Raw genomic sequence first — 19483 nt, 5'->3', positions numbered from 1 at the left:
TTTAGGAAATATGTCCAATAAAACAAGTTTGATTTCATTGCGTGCAAACATACACAATTGATGGCCAAAGTACTTTTCAATGGAACAATTTATTGCCTTTTCATACCTGAGCTATTACTGCCTCTCTTGAACCATAGTAGTTAAAGAACAGATGATCAGTTTGAATAAAGAGCTGACATGTGTTTTTCTCCTCTGGAGATGCCCGCCGTTTCCTCAAAATAATTGGTTCTTGATAGCCTTCGTGTTCATGTTCAAAGTTCACAGGCTTCTGTGCAGAGAAAACCACAAAGAATTGGTAACGTCATCCCACTTGGAACAATATTAAATGGCGCCACAGATTTCCAAGTAGTCTGCCAGCCAGGCTACGGTGTAGGTTTTCTGGTTGACGTCAGCCTCAAAGGAATAACCAAGACCATTTGTTTCTCTCAGAATAGGAGAGGTTGCATTTACTGCTTTTAAAACTGGCCAAATATGGTTTGAAATGTTAAAAATAAGGAAAATAAACAGTAACCCATTTAATTTAATTAGGCAGTACTAGCTTCAAGGTCACTTGCATTGGTAGAAGTACATATTTTCAAATGTACTTAAATTGATATCCTTTCTTTGTCCCACCCCCCTGACATCAGTCTGAAGAAGGGTCTCGACCCGAAACGTCACCCATTCCTTCTCTCATGTGATGCTGCCTGACCTGCTGAGTTACTACAGCATTTTGTGATACCTTTTTAAATGTAAAATATACAAGTCAAACCGAAGCAGCCTATATCATTCGTGAATGTGATCCTTTGAAGTATATCCTTACATGATAATATGGCAACTACCGTGGTTAGCTGATTGGCAAAGAATAACTCCTAATCTTTTGAACAAGTCATGACCCGAAACGTTATCCATCCATTGTCTCCAGAGATACCACCTGACCCACTGAGAATTACTCCAGCATTCTGTTTCTACCCCTAATCCTTTATTCACTATGAAGAGTTCCAAGTTATCATATCATATCATATATATACAGCCGGAACAGGCCTTTTCGGCCCTCCAAGTCCGTGCCGCCCAGCGATCCCCGTACATTAACACTATCCTACACCCACTAGGGACAATTTTTACATTTACCCAGCCAATTAACCTACATACCTGTACGTCTTTGGAGTGTGGGAGGAAACCGAAGATCTCGGAGAAAACCCACGCAGGTCACGGGGAGAACGTACAAACTCCTTACAGTGCAGCACCCGTAGTCAGGATCGAACCTGAGTCTCCGGCGCTGCATTCGCTGTAAAGCAGCAACTCTACCGCTGCGCTACCGTGCCGCCAGTTCTAGTTTATTTATTTTATAAAAATTAAAATCATAATACTAAACTCACTCGAGGATTAATTCTAAACAGAATGCTGGAGTTCTAAGCAACCTGGCCACAGAAAAGTGTAGATTCAAATTCTGTGGAAGTATTTCAAAGTAGAAATAAATAATACACTCTCGGCGATGCCTTCTTCTGAACGCTATGTTAAACCAATGCTCCACCTGCTCTCTTGGGTGGACTTAAAAGATTGCATGGAGTCATTTTGAAGAGCAACAGAGCCTCCACCAGCATACTGGCCAATGGCTCCCCCTTGCTCGCCATCGCAAAATGATGGCTTTATCACGTGGCCTTTTGTGGACGCTTCCTGTGTGCAGATTGTTGGTGCAGTAATAAAAGCAATTGCACTTCAAATGTGCTTCACTGGCCGTTAAGTGTTTCAGGACATTCCCCCAGCTCGTGAATAGCACTATACAGAAAAGCAATTCAATTCCGCAATAATAGGATTGGACACATTTCAGAACGTGTAGCTAGAGATTTTACAGGAAAGACTGTCTTTACTGTAACATTTACATTAGAATTTCATGTACACAAAACAAAAAATTCTGAAACCATAAAAATAACATTCAGTAATTCAGTCAGGTTTCACTAGCTAATTTAATATTTTAGAAACATCTGCGTGCTTTTACTGTGCCCTGCCCCCATCGTCCTACGTTTTAATTGCACACCCATTAATGTCCTGTAGACTAATATGTAAAAGTATCAATTCTATCGAGTTGATTTATCTCCTATTCTGCCATTAACCTAATCCTTCCACAAGCCTAGAACAGCCGGACTGAGGCCAGACGACAACTCTCAGACACCTCCTCCTACTTATCCTTGGACCATGACCCCACCGACGAGCACCAGGCGTTAATCTCTAACACCACCACTGATCTCATCATTTCCGACTCTCTGCCCTCTAATGCCTCCAACCTTATCGTTCCCCCGCACCTTCTCCCTAAAATCCACACACAGAACTGTCCTGGCAGACCCATTGTTTCTGCCTGTTCATGTCCCACTGAATTAATTTCCACCTACCTCGACTCCATCCTATTCCCCCTGGTCCAATCCCTCCCTACCCATGTCCAAGACACCTCACATGTTCTCCGTCTCCTCAATAACTTCCGTTTTCCAGGCCCCCACTCCCTCATCTTTACCATGGATGCCCAGTCACTCTACACCTCCATCCCCCACCCGGAGGGTCTTCAAGCCCTCCGTTTCTTCCTCGACCGCAGAAGCAGCCAATCTCCATCTACCAATACTCACCTCTGCCTAGCTGGTTCATACCCTCAAAAACCTCTCTTTTGACTCCTCCCACTTCCTCCAAATCCGAGGCGTAGCTATGGGCACTCGCATGGGCCCTCGCTATGCCTGCCTCTTTGTAGGGTATGTCGAACAATACCTGTTCCAGGCGTACACTAGCCCCATCCCCGAACTCTACCTCCGCTACATTGACGACTGCATTGGTGCTACCTCCTGCACCCATGCAGAACTCACTGACTTTTATAAATTTCACCACTAATTTCCATCCTGCTCTTAAATATACTTGGACCATCTCCCTACCGTTTCTGGATCTCACCATCTCCATCACAAGACAGACTAGTGACCGACATCCACTACAAACCTACTGATTCCCATAGCGATCTTGACTACACTTCTTCCCACCGTTTCTTGTAAAAACTCTATCCCCTACTCTCAATTCCTCCATCTACACTGCATCTGCGCCCAGGGTGAGGTGTTTCACACTGGGGCATCAGAGATGTTCTCATTCTTTAGGAACGGGGGTTCCCTTCTTCCATTATAGATGGGGCTCTCACTAGGGTCTCCTCTAAATCCCGCAGCCCCACTCTTGCTCCCCCTCTCCCCATTCGTAACAAGGATAGAGTCCCCCTTGTCCTCACCTTCCACCCCATCAGCCGTCGCATACAACAAATTATCCTCTAACATTTCCGCCAACTCCAACGGGATCCCACTACTGGCCCTCCGTAACTCCCTGGTCCACTCGTCCCTTCCAACCCAAACTACCCCCTCCCCATTAACTTTCCCCTGCAACCGCAGGAGATGCAACACCTGTACCTTTACCTCCCCCCTCGACTCCATTCAAGGACCCAAACAGTCTTTCCAGGTGAGGCAGAGGTTCACCAGCACCTCCTCCAACCTCTTCTATTGTATCCGCTGTTCCAGGTGTCAACTTCTCTACATCAGTGAGACCAAGCGCAGGCTCGGTGATCGTTTCGCTCAACACCTCTGCTCAGTTCGCTTTAACCAACCTGATCTCCCGGTGGCTCAGCACTTCAACTCCCCCTCCCATTCCCAATCTGACCTTTCTGTCCTGGGCCTCCTCCATTGTCAGAGTGAGGCCCAGTGTAAAGTGGAGGAACAGCATCTCATATTTCGCTTGGGCAGTTTACACCCCAGCGGATTGAACATTGACCTCTAACTTCAGATAGTTCCTCAGTCCCTCTCTTTCCCCTCCCCCCACGAGTCTTGCTGTCTCCTACTACATCCTATCTTTGTCCCGCCCCCTCCCCTGACATCAGTCTGAAGAAGGGTCTCGACCCAAAACGTCACCCATTCCTTCTCTCCAGAGATGCTGCCTGACCCGCTGAGTTATTCCAGCATTTTGTGTCTACCTTCGATTTAAACCAGCATCTGCAGTTTTCTTTCCTGCCAATCTTCAGTGTACTTTATCTTATCACCGACACTCTCCAGCAATGAGCTTAGTATTTCAGATAGGTTTCAAATGAATGACAAATCAACAGGATATTGTCTTTGAATAACAAATGTTAATTCTATTACCATGTAATCCAATTTTTTAAAACATCACAATGTGGAATTTTATCAAATACGAATGCTTAATTATCAAGTTTCAGATGTTTTTTTCTTGATGAATTAACAGATGATTATTCAAATTTTCTTTGGCTTACACCTATCTTTTTGATGCTTTGATTATGGATCTGTAATGGCATGTTAATGTTAAAACAAGATCCCAAATAAAATTGTCCAGCAGTTTTCATACCCTCAAACTTACTTAAATATTTTTGAAGAAATATGAGGAAGAACTTTTTCAGTCAGAGAGTGGTGAAGGTGTGGAATTCTCTGCCTCAGAAGGCAGTGGAGGCCAGTTCGTTGGATGCTTTCAAGAGAGAGCTGGATAAAGCTCTTAAGGATAGCGGAGTGAGGGGGTATGGGGAGAAGGCAGGAACGGGGTACTGATTGAGAGTGATCAGCCATGATCGCATTGAATGGCGGTGCTGGCTCGAAGGGCTGAATGGCCTACTCCTGCACCTATTGTCTATTGTCTAAGTGCAAAGTCATACAGCATGGAAGCAGGCCCCTCGGCCCAAATAGACCAAGATGCCCCATCTACTCTCGTCCCACCTGCCCGTGTTAGGCCATTATCCCTGTGCTTGTCCAAATGTTGTCACAATACCTGCCTCAACTACCTCCTCTGGGTGAAAAAGTTGTCCCTCAAATTCCCATTAAGTCTTTCCCCTCTCAGCTTAAATTGTCCCCTGGTTCTTGATTCCCCTACTCTAGGTGAAAGACTGTGCATTTACCCTATCTATTCTCCTCATGATCTTATATATCTCTATAAGAACACTCCTCATCCTCCAGACCTCCAAGCAATAAAGTCCTAGCCTGCCCAACCTCTTGATAGCTCAGGTCCTCAAGTCCTGGCAACATGCTCATAAATCTTCTCTGCACTCTTTCCAGTTTAACGTCCTTCCTACAGCAAGGTGACCCGAAGGAAAACTGAACACAAGACTTCAAATGCGGTCTTACCAATATCTTATACAACTGTAACATAACACCCCAACTTCTATACTCAATACCCTGACTTTAGTTTAGTTTAGAGATACAGCGCGCAAACAGGCCCTTCGGCCCACCGGGTCCGTGCCGACCAGCGATCCCCGCACATTAACACTATCCTACACACACTAGGGACAATTTTTACATTAACCAAGCCAATTAACCTACAAACCTGTACGCCTTTAGAGGGTGGGAGGAAACCCAAGATCTCGGAGAAAACCCCACACAGGTCACGGGGAGAACGTACAAACTCCGTACAGACAACACCCGTAGTCGGGATCGGACCTGGGTCTCCGGCGCTGCATTCGCTGTAAGGCAGCAACTCTACCGCTACACTACCATCCTATCTATCTGCAACACCACTTTCAAGAAACTATGTACCTGCACACCTAGTTCCCTCTGCTCTCCAACACTCCCCAGGGTCTTGCCAGTCAGAGTTGTTCGTAAAAAGGGAAACCAATTCAAAGACCCACAATATAAAAGAGACTAATTTAATAATTTTGGTTGAGGCACAAACATTGGGCAGGACATTTAAACTTCCCTGTTCTTCTTTGAATTATGTCATGGGACCTACAATTAAGAGTTACAGGACGTCAGTTTAACTTCTCAGCTGAAAAAAATATTCCTGGCAGTGCAGAGCTCCATTATCAGCAATCAACCTCCATTCTGTACGTGCTCCGAGAGAAAAAAACACCAGTAAACTGCTGATGAGGTAATGTATTTTATCCATTCTGCACTCTCAGACAAGTGATGCGTTGCAATTGGAGTCCATATGCTAGAGATGTAAACTGCTTACCTGTGATGTTGGCTCTTCTACAGAAAGCATCTGGTACTTCTTCATTCTTTCAAACACCGAATGGTCTGCACATCCTCCTGCTGGTCCATATTTGTGTGGGTATTCTAAGGAGGATTAAAAATAATATTTCAGCATATCTGCAGTTACAACAAACACAAGGGTGCCCAACTATAGTCGCATTAACATAAAACATCGAATGTACAACACAGAAACTGGCTCTTCAGCTCACAATGTCTGTGCTGAACATGACGCGAGGTTATTTCCTCTGCCTGCATGCTATCCATATCCCTCCCTTCCCAGCATATCCTTGTGCCTATCTACAAGCCTCTTAAATAACACTAGCTTAGTTCTAGAGATACAGCGTGGAAAAAGGCCCTTTGGCCCACCAGGTCCACTTGTACCAGTCATCCGTTCACACTAGCTCTGTGTTATCCCACTTTCTCATCCGCTCCTGACACACCAGGTGCAGCACAGTGGCGCAGCGGTAGTGTTGCTGCCTTACAGCACCAGAGACCCAGGTTTCATCCTGACTACGGGTGCTGTATTCTACGGAGTTTGGACGTTCTCCCTGAGTTTTCTCCGGGAGCTCCAGTTTCCTCCCACACTTCATAGACGTACAGGTTTGCAGGCTAATTGGCTTGGTAAAATTGTAAATTGTCCACAGAGGGTGCAGGATATTGTAAGTGTGCAAGGATCGCTGGTCGCGAACTCGGTGGGCCGAAAGGCTTGTCTCCACACTGTATATCAAACTAAGTGCGTATAATTACACACAATTTTTTTAAAATTCAAATCTAGGTAATTTACAATAAGGCAAATATGCCTTTCAGAAGTAATTTGAATTTTTTTAACTCCCAAGCCAAAAGCTGAAACTACATTTAACTAAAACAACTCAATATATGTGCATTCAAAGCATTTGACCCACCTGTAATTTTAATAACAAAACTAATCCCCCATTGGAACATCTATAATTTGCTCTTCACTTAACATATGAGCAAGTAGTTCTATGCAAGTATATAAAGTGGGAATCTGAAGAACTTGTGATAGTGCAAGATACCAGTGAGAGGCACAGGAGGAAAAGACAATAGCTTATGCTTGCCCCGGACAGAGAATTAGCGAATTTATGGAGACAGAAGATGGGCAGTCTTTAAGGATCCCAATCCAAAACATTGACTCCATTTCCTTCCACAGATGCTGCCTGACCCACTAAGTTCATCCAAGTTTTGCTTGCTCAGTTCCCTTTACAGTTATGTACTAACGCTTGACTAATTCACAGTTAAAGTTACTGCCTTGATATGCAAATGTTATTTACACCAAAAGAAATGACTTCACAAATACGCGATTCAAAGAGATTTGTTGCAGATACGATCACAACCAGTGTCGGAGCAGCGTACAACCTTGCAATGCAGACATCTCCATGATATGCTGATATTATTCTACATCCTACAAAAATAAATTAACCTCAACGTTCATGAAGCATTTGCCGTTGATAATTTAAATGATTTAATTGGAATATTATTCAAGAAAGTTACCCCTTGGATTCAACATCTAATTAAAAGTTTCAGGGACAGGGGCAGATTGATTAAAAATCAGACTCTGGGGAAAGCCTGGTCAGCTTCCCTCAATGCTATGTAGAGCAACAGATAATTTTTACTTGATGACAGTTTAATCCATTATCACACGTTTTCTTTCAGCCATTATTCAATCATGCCTTTTATTTTCGGTTTAGTGCTGCAGTCACGTTAATTGGAATGTAAATGTGGCATTAAAATGCAGCTTTACATTAATATTTGCCACATTCTAGGTCATGACACACTAATTCAAAGAAGCCACCTGTGTACTTGGATGGAGGAATAATTCTGCTTAATGCAAGACAGATACTCCCACGCTTTACCCACAAAACACACTTTCTGCAGCCTCCACTATGTTTCTGAAAGAATAGTTGCAGGGCGTTGCCTTTATTTTTAGTTTGTAGGGGCCCGCATTGTACTATCATCTAAATTTGCCAGTTTTGAGCTTAATCGTTTATAATAAAACACAGGACAACTCAAGAACTGCAAGATGTCTGCCTGCTCCATACAATATTGCTTCATATGATAGCCTTAATAGTGCTTTATCTGTCACATATGCAACAGCACAATTAAATTATTTTTGCATATACTACACACGCAGGCGCAGCCATTTTTGGGGCCATTATTCAAAGTCCAGTCCATCCGCGCTCTCAATGTACTGGAGAAGTTCCCGCAAACTGACGTCCCTCTCCTCACTCACCATCTTTGTGAGCTGGGAGTGCTTCCTGCAGCCCTGAAGGTGCTGGAAGCATTACCCCGGCTCACCCTCCTACCGGTCCTCTCCTAGCACCCAATGTCCCCAATGGATACGGTCTGCCAAGCTTTCGGTGGGTTCCCTGGTTCCATCGACCCGGAGCCTTCGGGCGGGATCCGATGAACCTTCGGGCAGGTTCCCGGTTCCGCCCGAGACCGCGGCGGGTGGGCCGGGCCTACTGGGTGGGTTCTCCGTCCGTCCATGGCGCACGAGACCTCCTCCGACACCTGACTGCAGTGGGTGAGTCGGGCCTGCTTGCCAGGAGCGTCCCGGCCCGCTGCTTATCTAAACAGGCCAGTTTTTAGCTTAAAAATTTAAAATCAAATGCAGGACAAGAACTGCAAGACCTGTGCCTGCTCCATAAAATATTGCTTCATACGATAGCCTAGTGTCCGAACACAACATCAAGAAGCTATTCAATTCAGCCAACCAAGTCAATAGACAATAGGTGCAGGAGGCCATTCGGCCCTTCGAGCCAGCACCACCATTCAATGTGATCATGGCTGATCATTCTCAATCAGTATCCCGTTCCTGCCTTCTCCCCATACCCCCCTGACTCCGCTATCCTTAAGAGCTCTATCTAGCTCTCTCTTGAATGCATTCAGAGAATCGGCCTCCACTGCCTTCTGAGGCAGTGAATTCCACAGATTTACAACTCTCTGACTGAAAAAGGTTTTCCTCATCTCCGTTCTAAATGGCCTACCCCTTATTCTTAAACTGTGGCCCCTGGTTCTGGACTCCCCCAACATTGGGAACATGTTTCCTGCCTCTAACGTGTCCAACCCTTTAATAATCTTATATGCTTCTAAATTCAAGTATATACAAGCCTAGCCGCTCCAGTCTTTCAACATATGACATATGACAGTCCCGCCATTCCGGGAATTAACCTCGTAAACCTACGCTGCACGCAGTCTGTGGTTGCATGATCTCTATTGTTACCGAAATAAACTAGTTCCCTTTGTAGAACCTGCTACATGGAACCTGTCAACTATAAATTACCATAAAGTGGTTAATTACTTTTACGTTTTCAACAAGGACACAAACTTTGCAATGAAGTAACATGTCCCTATTGTTATTCAAGCCGCCAATATTCAAACACTATCATCGCACATGCCATAATCTTCTACGTTTTTTTCCCGTCCGGCAGAGATAAAGCCAGCATTTCGCCAGAAATGGTTTTTACTCATCACTGTTGTATCTTTGCTGAAATACTGATCCAATTCTGTAAATCACATTTTAGAGAACATTAAAACTTAAGGGTGTTAGGTAGCTTTATTAGACTAGCTAAGAATAAATAAAGGGAAATTCTTTCTATCGGAAGGAAGATCAACAACTACGGGACCCAAGATAGTTATTTTAATACTACGTCATATTAAAGAGAATTTTTAGATAGTTGCAGAAGAAGCAGAAAGGTGAAAATCAAATGAAGTTTGTAATGTTAATCTCAAATGCACTACATGGAGTGGTGGTAGAAACAAGTCACTGGTCAAACTTTCAATAAATAATTGCTTATTTAACTTAAATGAAAAATGTTTAATGGTAAAATAACCCAAACATGACTTCTCAAACAAAATTTGACACCGAGCTACTCAAAAATCATGATAGACAAGCAAATGTTCACTCAGAGATGAATGTTAAGTTTGCATCATAAAATGAGTAAAGCAACAGAAAATTTGGGCTTCAGGCTCATACACCCAAAAGAACAGCCACCGATTTAGTATTAAAATAACAGATGTGCAAGAAGCCAGTGTTAGTACATTCAACTTCCAAGGCTGTAAGAAATCATAGAGGTAAGGAGGGGTTAAACCATAATGGGATTTGAAAAAAGTTGAGTACTGTGTTACTGAAGTGCTATTGAATAGAGTTAGATAAAGCTCTAGGGGCTAGTGGAATCAAGGGATAAGGGGAGAAGGCAGGCACAGGTTACTGATTGTGGATGATCAGCCATGATCACAATGAATGGCGGTGCTGGCTCGAAGGGCAAAATGGCCTCCTCCTGCACCTATTTTCTATGTTTCTATGGATCAAAGTCAGACATGTAATCATGACAATCCTGAAAATTCAGATGTAGTAAATATACAGTGCTTAATGCGACTTAAACAGGAATATGTTGTCTCTCACGACACTTTGAGTTCTTCCATAATGGGCATGCATCTGCTGTTGGCCAAGATCCTTAAACCACAACCATGTCTTCAATAATGGATTACTGCAAGTGGCATCATAACTGAAGGATCTTCAAGTACCTCAGTAGCTGGATGCTACTGCCACTTGCAACACACAATGGACCTTGAAATGCATCGGAGCACTCTCCTCTTGTAGAGCCGTAAAAGCCAATGTGATACAGCACAGGAACAGACCCTTCAGCCCACCTACTTTGTGCTGACCATCAAGGACCTACTTTTAGATTAATCCTACCCTACCCACTTTATTCTCCCTCCATTCCCATCAACTCCCCCCACATTTTACGATTTGTCTGAATACAATGGGCAATTTGCAGTAACCAAATAACTTAATCAATCCATGCAGCAACAGGGAGAATGTGCAAATTCCACACAGACAGGACTGAACTAGAGTTGCTGCAGCCCTGTGCCCAACTGGGACATCCAGTATCAGAATAGTGCCCTTTTAAATGATGAAAAGCACAATAAAGTTCCACAATGTACTCCTAGATCCCCCCCCCCCCCCCCCCCCGCTCCCCACATACTTCCAAAACTGCATCACAATTATATTTCTGCGGAGCTTATACTGGCTTGTGTGGAATTGTTGATACACAAATGTTATATGGTGCACGCCTAATACAAGACAATCAGATAAACTATCGTGACTACTGCAAGTACACAATCCTATTCCACATCTTGCACAAAGTCATCAAGTAACGATCTCCAGCACAATCTACACTGATTAAAGTCAAAATGGACTGCTTGGTGTCCAAACAAATCTTCAAACATATTGAATTTTGATAATGCAAAATAAATGGAAATTAACAGAAAATCAACCCACAGAACATATTTGCATGAAACCTTTTGCATTTTTGTGACTAATTTACATTAGTCACTTAATCAGCATCTCGTGTAAAATACAAGGCTGAGAGCCATCTGGATGGCTGTTTATTTGTTTGAATGGTTTCTGAGAGCCCAAAGCAGCTCACAAATCCACAGACAGCACCTCATTAACTGTGCAGTTGCAACACCCAGGAGTATAATTTAGGGCTGACCACATACAAATCACAAGCTGTAATGGCGGGAGGAGTCACTTTTATTTATAAACAGCTTAAATTGTACTTTCATGTCCACATTCACCTCTTGCAATGGGTACTTTGGCAAGGGCATCATTTCCCATCTTCAACAAGTGTTTAGTTACTTCTCTGTGCAAAATAAAGCACACTAAATAGACGCATGGGTTCATTTTCAAGCACATCTCTCGTCAATCATATAATGTACAGGTATTGCCATTATCTGACAAGATAGCTGCACACTACAGGGCCAATAAAAACAGATACTTTTCTGCATTCTTGTGTCCAAATGACACGACTTGTTCAAAATATTTCCATCTCAATTCTTGCAGAAAATATTATGATCCATGCCAAATCACGACATTTATCACCACCACCTCACTGAATGTGAAGCACATTTTGCAGATTTACTTTCCTCCAGATTTTGTCATTTCTAGTCTTTATGGGTAAATTAAGCACAAATTTGAAAGGAAACAACATTAATTCTAAATTGTAACTTCAGTCTTTTCTACATAGGGAGCATGGCATGGCACCAAGTGCAAATGAAATAAATGCCAACTTTCCAAAGTGCCATAAGCTAACAAAATAGCTACCTTGGCAGTTCGGCGAGTTTCAACTAGTCATAAGGGTAAAAAGCTGCAGAGAGACACCAAAGACAAAAATCAAGAGGCAAGGAACTTGGAATGGATCCAAGACAAAACCATCCAACCACTTTCAGAATTGCTGTCATCAATAGTCTCACTGAAGACACAAGCATCTCCAAAGAATACTGCCTGTAGAAAGCAGATTTGACATTTTAGATAATGAGTTAACTTTCAAAACAGTTTCTTTATGGCTATCAGGTGCCGCTTTGACATTCTTGGCAAAAAAATCTACCCACAAAATGACTATATTATTAGCTGCCAAGAATGGAGGAGTATAATTTAGGTCTGCCATACCAACTCTCTCCAAAACAGAAAATATTGAATTGTTGGCCTTTCCCATTTTGTTAGCATTGCTGCATACAGGCATTTGGCCTTCAAATATATGGTCACTTAAAACTCTTCTGCCCGAAAAGATTTCTCCATTTCTCCAAATTAAAACTCATTCAGATCGCAACTGAAGATGACATGTAATGACTTTGCGCTCTTGTGATGCACATCATCTGTTTCACGCGAAGTCTTCACACTGGATACAGATAACTGCTATATATCATTCCAGAAACAGACTTCAGTCTGATACATGCCATAAGAGAATCGACTGGAACTCCAACCACTCCTTTCAGCATGACTGCAAGACAATGTTCGTTTGAATTCATTATGTTGAGTGTACGACAAGATAACATAATACATGCAAAGTTTGCCTTTTGCTTTTCAGGAATGGTAGATGGGACATGATGGAAAAACAATGTGAACAAATCCATCGCTGGGATGTTAAAACTTCACTCACTTCAAAGATGTATTGTTTTTAAAAAAGCATTTGCTGTTTTAATCCTTTTAACTTCAATTTGAGTGAAGACTTACTTCTTAGAATCTCTCTGTTAACTTCTACAGGGATATGCAACAAATGTAGGACGAGGATTAACATTTCAGGACAAAGGCTCTTTTAGCAACTCTTCCTACAGATACAGCCCAACCTGCTGAATATTTCCAACATTTTTTACTTTTATTTTAGATTTTCTATCACTTGATAATCCTCATTTCTGCTTTAGCCATTTTCTCTGCACTTCACTCATTTTTGTGAGCTTTAGTACATCGTAATTTTCCACTTTTACAACTTGGAAGAATTTAAAGGCAGTGTCAAGCAGTTTCCATAATCGGATTTGGAAAACTGCTCTTTGTAGGCAACAGCCACTGTATCAAAGTAATTATTCTTCTGGGCCGCCACTGTTTTGATGAGTGGTGCACCCTGTATGAAAGCAGACACACCAAAACTAGAATAATTCAAGTGTTCACGACTGTGACTATTGAATCCATCCACCGGGTATGTGTGGCGAAAGAAAAACGCTCATTGGTGGTATTAACCAACTGAGATGGAACAAAATTTCAAAGAAGGAGAAGGCACAGCCATGATCATATAGTGTTTTTCATGTAGGGAGGAATATGTTGCCTTATCCAGAGCCACTGAGTTTTACAGTTTACAGCGCAACCTTTCGTTCTGCCTCTGATTCTGTTGAAAAGATCGAAGCCTGCATCAAATCCGAAAAGTACTTGTTCTTCATCATAATTTTCAACATCTTGGGACCGAAAATGCCTTTTCAGTTGGTTCCCTAAACAGTTAAGTAAGCCCTTTCTTGTACAGCTTGCCATCAGCTGAGATTGTACAATGCCAACAAACAATTCCATTCAACTAGATCACAAGCTGCTTTCTGCACATTAATTCCCCAATTACAGCCAAAATTCAAATATATAGTGGGTGCCAAGACAAAGTACAGTTTTGTTGAATTAATCAGGTGCCACTGTACATTTTCAAGGTTAAAAAACATCTTGCTAGACCAAATATCTCTTTGATCCTAGAAGAGCATTCAATGACATGCATTCTTTCCAAACGAAAAACGATCAAAGTCAAAATTGTCATTTTTTGTTAAATTCATATATACAGTATTCAAATGTTGGTTCGATCCAGCAACCTCTGATCCAACCAGTCACAAATTCTTATTCACTTTGTAGAAGCATAACCATGATATTATAAGACGTTCAATTTCCACAATGTAGCTCGTGGACAGAAAGGTGGACAGAAAAGATTTCAAGCTTTCAATACAAACTTGTTTTTGCTTTATTACTCTGCACTGGAAAATAGTATTCGAAGATTTCCCTCCACAAAAACTTCTTTATACTGACTATTGTTCATACATAACCAGCCTGACCTTTTGTCAAAAAAGGCAAAGAAGAATTCAGAAATTACAGAAGCTCATGTGACAGTAACCAAATAGTTTAACCCCCGAACTGAAACACTTTCACATCTCCCTGTCGCCCAATACTCAGTAAAAGGCAGCTGTTGTGCATGGTTTTCTGACTTCATTGCAAATGAAGACTGAACATATTCTTTTCACTGCAGACAACATAATCACATACTTGTTAGAATGTAGTCCTTGTTTCACAAGTGAAAGGCGGCACATTGCAATGCAAATCATCAGCAGTTGCCTTAGTGAGACTAATTGTACGCTACAGCTTGAAAATGACAGTGGGTGTAAAGAATAGTCCATAAATAAAAAGGTGCAAAGCTCCCTTTATCTGGCAATAGCAGCAGTCACACACCAAAGCACATGCAATCAAAGAACAATAAAATGTCCCTCAGAAACATCAAAATAAATTTATGGCAAGAACACTGGAGTAATACATTTTCAGTAATTGGAAATAAGGTACTTTAAGGAAATGGAAATGATTACACCAAAAAAAGGGTTTATGCAACTTTTACTATTGACTTATCTGCAAACAGAAATGGGATTTGACCCCATTTTCTTTCTATATTCATGACCTGAATACTGTTTGTGAAAATTTTGAAATAGGAGCAACATCAAAGAATGTTTTTTTGACTTTATGGAACAAAACTGAAAGGGCTATTCTGCTGACTTAATGCCAAAATATAAAGTGCTTTTTACATATCACCTTCATAGTCATAGAGTGATGCACTGTGGAAACAGGCCCTTCGGCCCAACTTGCCCACTGGCCAACATGTCCCAGCTACACTAGTCCCACCTGTCTGTGCTTGGTCCATATCCTTCCAAACCTGTCCTATTCATGTACCTGTCTAACTGTTTTTTAAACGGTGGGATAGTCCCAGCCTCGACTACCTCATCTGGCAGCCACCACCCTTTGTGTGGAAAAAGTTACCCCTCAGATTCCTATTAAATCTTTTCCCATTCACCTTGAACCTATGTCCTCTGGTCCTCAATTCCCCTACTCTGGGCAAGAGACTCTGTACACCTACCAGATTCATTCCTCTCATGATTTTGTATACCTCTATACAAAAATAGGTGGAAGGCATGATGTAATAAGGATAGCGTGCTTTGGCAGCAAGATACTGATAGACTGAGTTAATGGCCAAAGCATTGGAAATGGGAGTTTAATGTGGAAAGTGCAAGGTCATGTACTTCAGTAAGATAAATAAAATGGCAGATTATCTAAATGGAGAGACTTGCAGTGAGTGAAGAACAAAGGATCTAGGCGTTCCAGTACACAAATCATAAAAGCTAGCAGGCAAAGTTCATTGAGTAATTAAAAAGGCAAACAGTAGTTCATCCTTCATTGCTTCAGTGGATGTTGAGATGTTTTCATCAGCGACAGGCTCAGACAAGGAGACAACTACAAAACAGAGGTCAATCATTTAAAACGAAGGTATGTTGAAATTTCTTCACAAAAGGTGACGAATCACTCAAATACATTGCACCATGGCGAGTGGAAGCAGAAGTATTTAAAATGGAGAATAAATATTTGCTAGATCAAGCAAGTGGGGCATGGAGAAATAGCACAGAAGATGAGTTGAGACTAGCATAGATTAGCCAAATCATATTAAGGTGCGGCAGGCTTGAAGGGCTACTCTGCTTCTGGTTTGTGCCCCTGTGATTGTGTATTGGCTACAAATAGTCACAATTGCCCCAGCACATCACAGCAAGAGTTCCTCAGGGGAGTGACTGTGGTCAGCAATTTTCAGCTGGTTTATCAAATAACTTCTTTCATCATATAGTCAGAAAGGATGATGTTTATGCAGAATTCAGTTCCATTGCCAATTCCTCAACAAACAAAGCAACCCATATCTTCATTTTTGAAGTAAAGTCATTAATATTTCATATGAAGGAACCTTAAGCAGACCTGACCGAGAGAAAGTAAGCTGGTTTAGCAGTGAAGGTGGAAGAGGGTGATGGGTGGAATGGCTACTTTATTTTGGAGTGCAGGTCATGTGGCAGATGGGATATCATATCATATCATATATATACAGCGCGGAAACAGGCCTTTTCGGCCCACCATGTCCGCGCCGCTCAGCGATCCCCGTACATTAACACTATCCTACACCCACTAGGGACAATTTTTACATTTACCCAGCCAATTAAGTTACACTTCAATAGTTGTGTAATTGTTTGCTGGTGTATCCACTGGGTATTGAGTATAGAAGTTGGGATGTTATGTTATAGTTGAACAAGTTGTTGGTCAGGCCACAATAGGAGTATTGCGTTCAGTTTTGGCCATCCTGCTATAGGAAAGATATTGTTATGCTGGAAAGAGCCTAATGCAGGTGGGTGGGACTAGTGTAGATGGAGCATCTTGATCAACATGGGCAGGTTGGGCTGAAGGGCTGTATGACTCAATGACTATTTCTGGTATGCAGAGTGCCTGCTGGACATGGCTGTACCAGCTTGTTGAATATACCCACCATTAAACAAGTCCTCTCAGGTCCCCTTTCAATTTTCCCCTCTCACTTTAAACATATGCCATCCAGCTTTAGGCTCCCCTACCCTGGGGAAAAAGACCATCTACCCAATCTATGTCCCTCATAATTTTAAAAGCCTTTGTAGAGGTCAACCCTCAGCCTCCTTCACTCCAGGGAAAATAATTCCAGTCTCTTCCTACAACGGAAGTCCTCCAATCCCAGCAACATCCTTGTGAACATTTTCTGCACCCCCTCTAGTTTAAGTCAGAACAGAAACAATCTACCAAAATGTTCACAAGGTCAGTGCTTTCATCAAAAACGGCATCTTATTTAAATCTGTTTAAAAACAATATTCTGAATAAGACAACCATACCACGTTTCAAAGGAGTCGAAAAACAATGTTAAAGACAAACTTCCTGTTTCAGGCTTCCTGTAGGGCTTGGCTGGTTTCCTGTACATTAACATCTTGTTAGATTTACCTGAAGTACATGCAAACTGATCTATTTCACAGCCACTTGCTAATTGCAAATCAAGTGGCTGGTACATTCTTCTACCCCCAGCCGTGTGTGTAAGGTCAGACTAAAGTATTTCATATATTTTCACGTTGGCTCAGTCTTGCAGCATCTTACAAGTTTCAAATAGAAACAGAAATTACAAACCATTAATGCAATTAGATATTCAAAGAAAGCCACAATCAATTAACAGGCAGAAAAGAGTCACGATACTTCAGAGATTATTATTCAAATAGCTAATTTTAATTATGCCTTCACTCACAAACCAAGTCAAAATCCAGATCTACACCTCCCTGAGTGGAAAACGTGAGAAAGTTGTCCAAAATACATATCCATGCTGCAAATCAAACCATAAAAGGGCACTTATGAAAGAATTAGTAGATCAAATACAACAAGAGAAACAGGTTTTGCTACTACATTTTGTTTGAAAACGTAACATTTTCATTCTTGACCAAAAAAGCAGCACTGCATTAGACCCACTCTCAACATATCCAATCCTCAAGAAAATCCTTGTGATGTTTTACTGAAGTAAATAATCTTTAGCAATAGAGTAGAGGCCTAGACTAATTGTTCAGAAACATTCATGTATACCACCGCAACTGGGGAAATTAAATTGGTTACATAATTCTGGAATTTTAAAAAGTGAGCGATTGTGACCACTGCTGCACTTTGCACACTGCTGGCGTGTAAGGGGCAGCAGTGGCACAGCTGGTGGAGATGCTGCCTCAGTGCCAGAGACCTGGGTTTGATCCCGACCTTGGGTGCCGTCGGTGTGCTTGTGAACGTTCTCCTTGCGAACGCACATTTCTTCGGGTGCTCCGGTTTCCTCCCACATCCCAAAGACATGCGGGTTTGTAGGTTAATTGGCGCCTGTAAAATTGCGCCTACTGTGTAGGGAGTGGAATAACATAGAACAACTGTGAACGGGTGAACGAAAGTCTGCATGGAGCAGAAAGGCACGTTTCCATGCTTGCTGTATCTCTAAAACTAAAACTTTCTAAACTAATCAATCCTAAACAGTTAATCAGAATCTTTGAGTAAATCTAGTTTCATTACCTTTCTAGGCCAATTTGCAACCATACCCTAGAACATCAATTACAGTTTACTTGTATCCAATTTGTATGGGAGCCATTCATTTCAAAAACCGGATTCCTCCGATCCTTCCTTTAACAGAGATCCAATCAATTTCCCTCTACTAACACTCTGATCTGCCTGGGGGACTCGTCCTCACCCTCAACAACTTCTCTTTTGACTCCTCTCATTTTCTCCAAGTTCAAAGTGCTTCCACTGGCACTCACATGGACCCCTGCTATGTCAACCTTTTTGTCAGTTACATGGAAGACACCTTGTTTCAGGTGTACACTGGCCCTATCACCCAATTCTTTCCCAGCTACATCGTTGACTGCATCGGGGCTGCCTCTGGCACTCGTGCAGAACTCAATGATTACATTAACCACCACTAACTTTCACACTGTCCTCAAAATAAACCTGGATTATATCTGACTCCCCTTTCTTGATCTCCGTCTCCGAGACAGACTATCGACTGACATCTATTACAAACCCACTGACTCCCAGTTACCTGGACTAAGCTTCCTCCCACCTTGCCTCTTGCAAAGACGCTATTCCCTACTTTCAATTCCTCCATCTCCGCTGCATCTACTTTCAAAATTAGGCTTTCCATTCTAGGACATCCGCGATGTCCTCTTTCTTTAGTAAATAAAGTTTTTCCCCTGCTGTCACAAATGTATACCTCACCAGCGCCTCCTATCTTGCCCCACCCTCCCCTCCCAGATGGAAAAAGGATAGGGCCCCCCTGGTCCTCACCTTTCACCCTACCAGCCTCGCATGCAATACGTTCCGACATTTCCGTCACCTCCAACGTGATCCCACCACAAGTTACATCTTCCCATCTCCACACCTTTTCACCTTTCATCAGAGACCGCTCCCTCTGCAACTGTTTTGTTCACTCATTCCTTCCCATTCAAGTCAATCCCACCCCAGGTGCTTTCCACTGCAACTACAGGAGATGCAACAACTGTCCCTATACCTCCTCTCTCACCTCCATTCAGCGACTCCCTCCCCCCCGCCCCACCTTGACTCACACCCATCTCTCCATTCCTCGTCCACCCACATT

General features: G+C 42.3%; 1 protein-coding gene across 1 annotated transcript in view; it reads right to left on the bottom strand.

Annotated features, from left to right (window-relative positions):
• Positions 1-19483, bottom strand: part of adam10a (ADAM metallopeptidase domain 10a) — a 105053-nt gene that overhangs the window by 26953 nt on the left and 58617 nt on the right. The window contains exons 5-6 of the mRNA XM_078427390.1: positions 5938-6041; positions 107-268 (exon numbers count right to left, since the gene is read on the bottom strand). Coding sequence (XP_078283516.1) covers positions 107-268; positions 5938-6041 — 266 coding nt within the window. The remainder of the gene's footprint in view (positions 1-106; positions 269-5937; positions 6042-19483) is intronic.

Source organism: Rhinoraja longicauda, chromosome 33 (assembly GCF_053455715.1).
Source record: "Rhinoraja longicauda isolate Sanriku21f chromosome 33, sRhiLon1.1, whole genome shotgun sequence".
In the NCBI taxonomy this organism is placed as follows: domain Eukaryota; kingdom Metazoa; phylum Chordata; class Chondrichthyes; order Rajiformes; family Arhynchobatidae; genus Rhinoraja; species Rhinoraja longicauda.
Note: the sequence above shows the minus strand (reverse complement) of the source record. Positions and strands in the feature narration are given on the sequence as shown.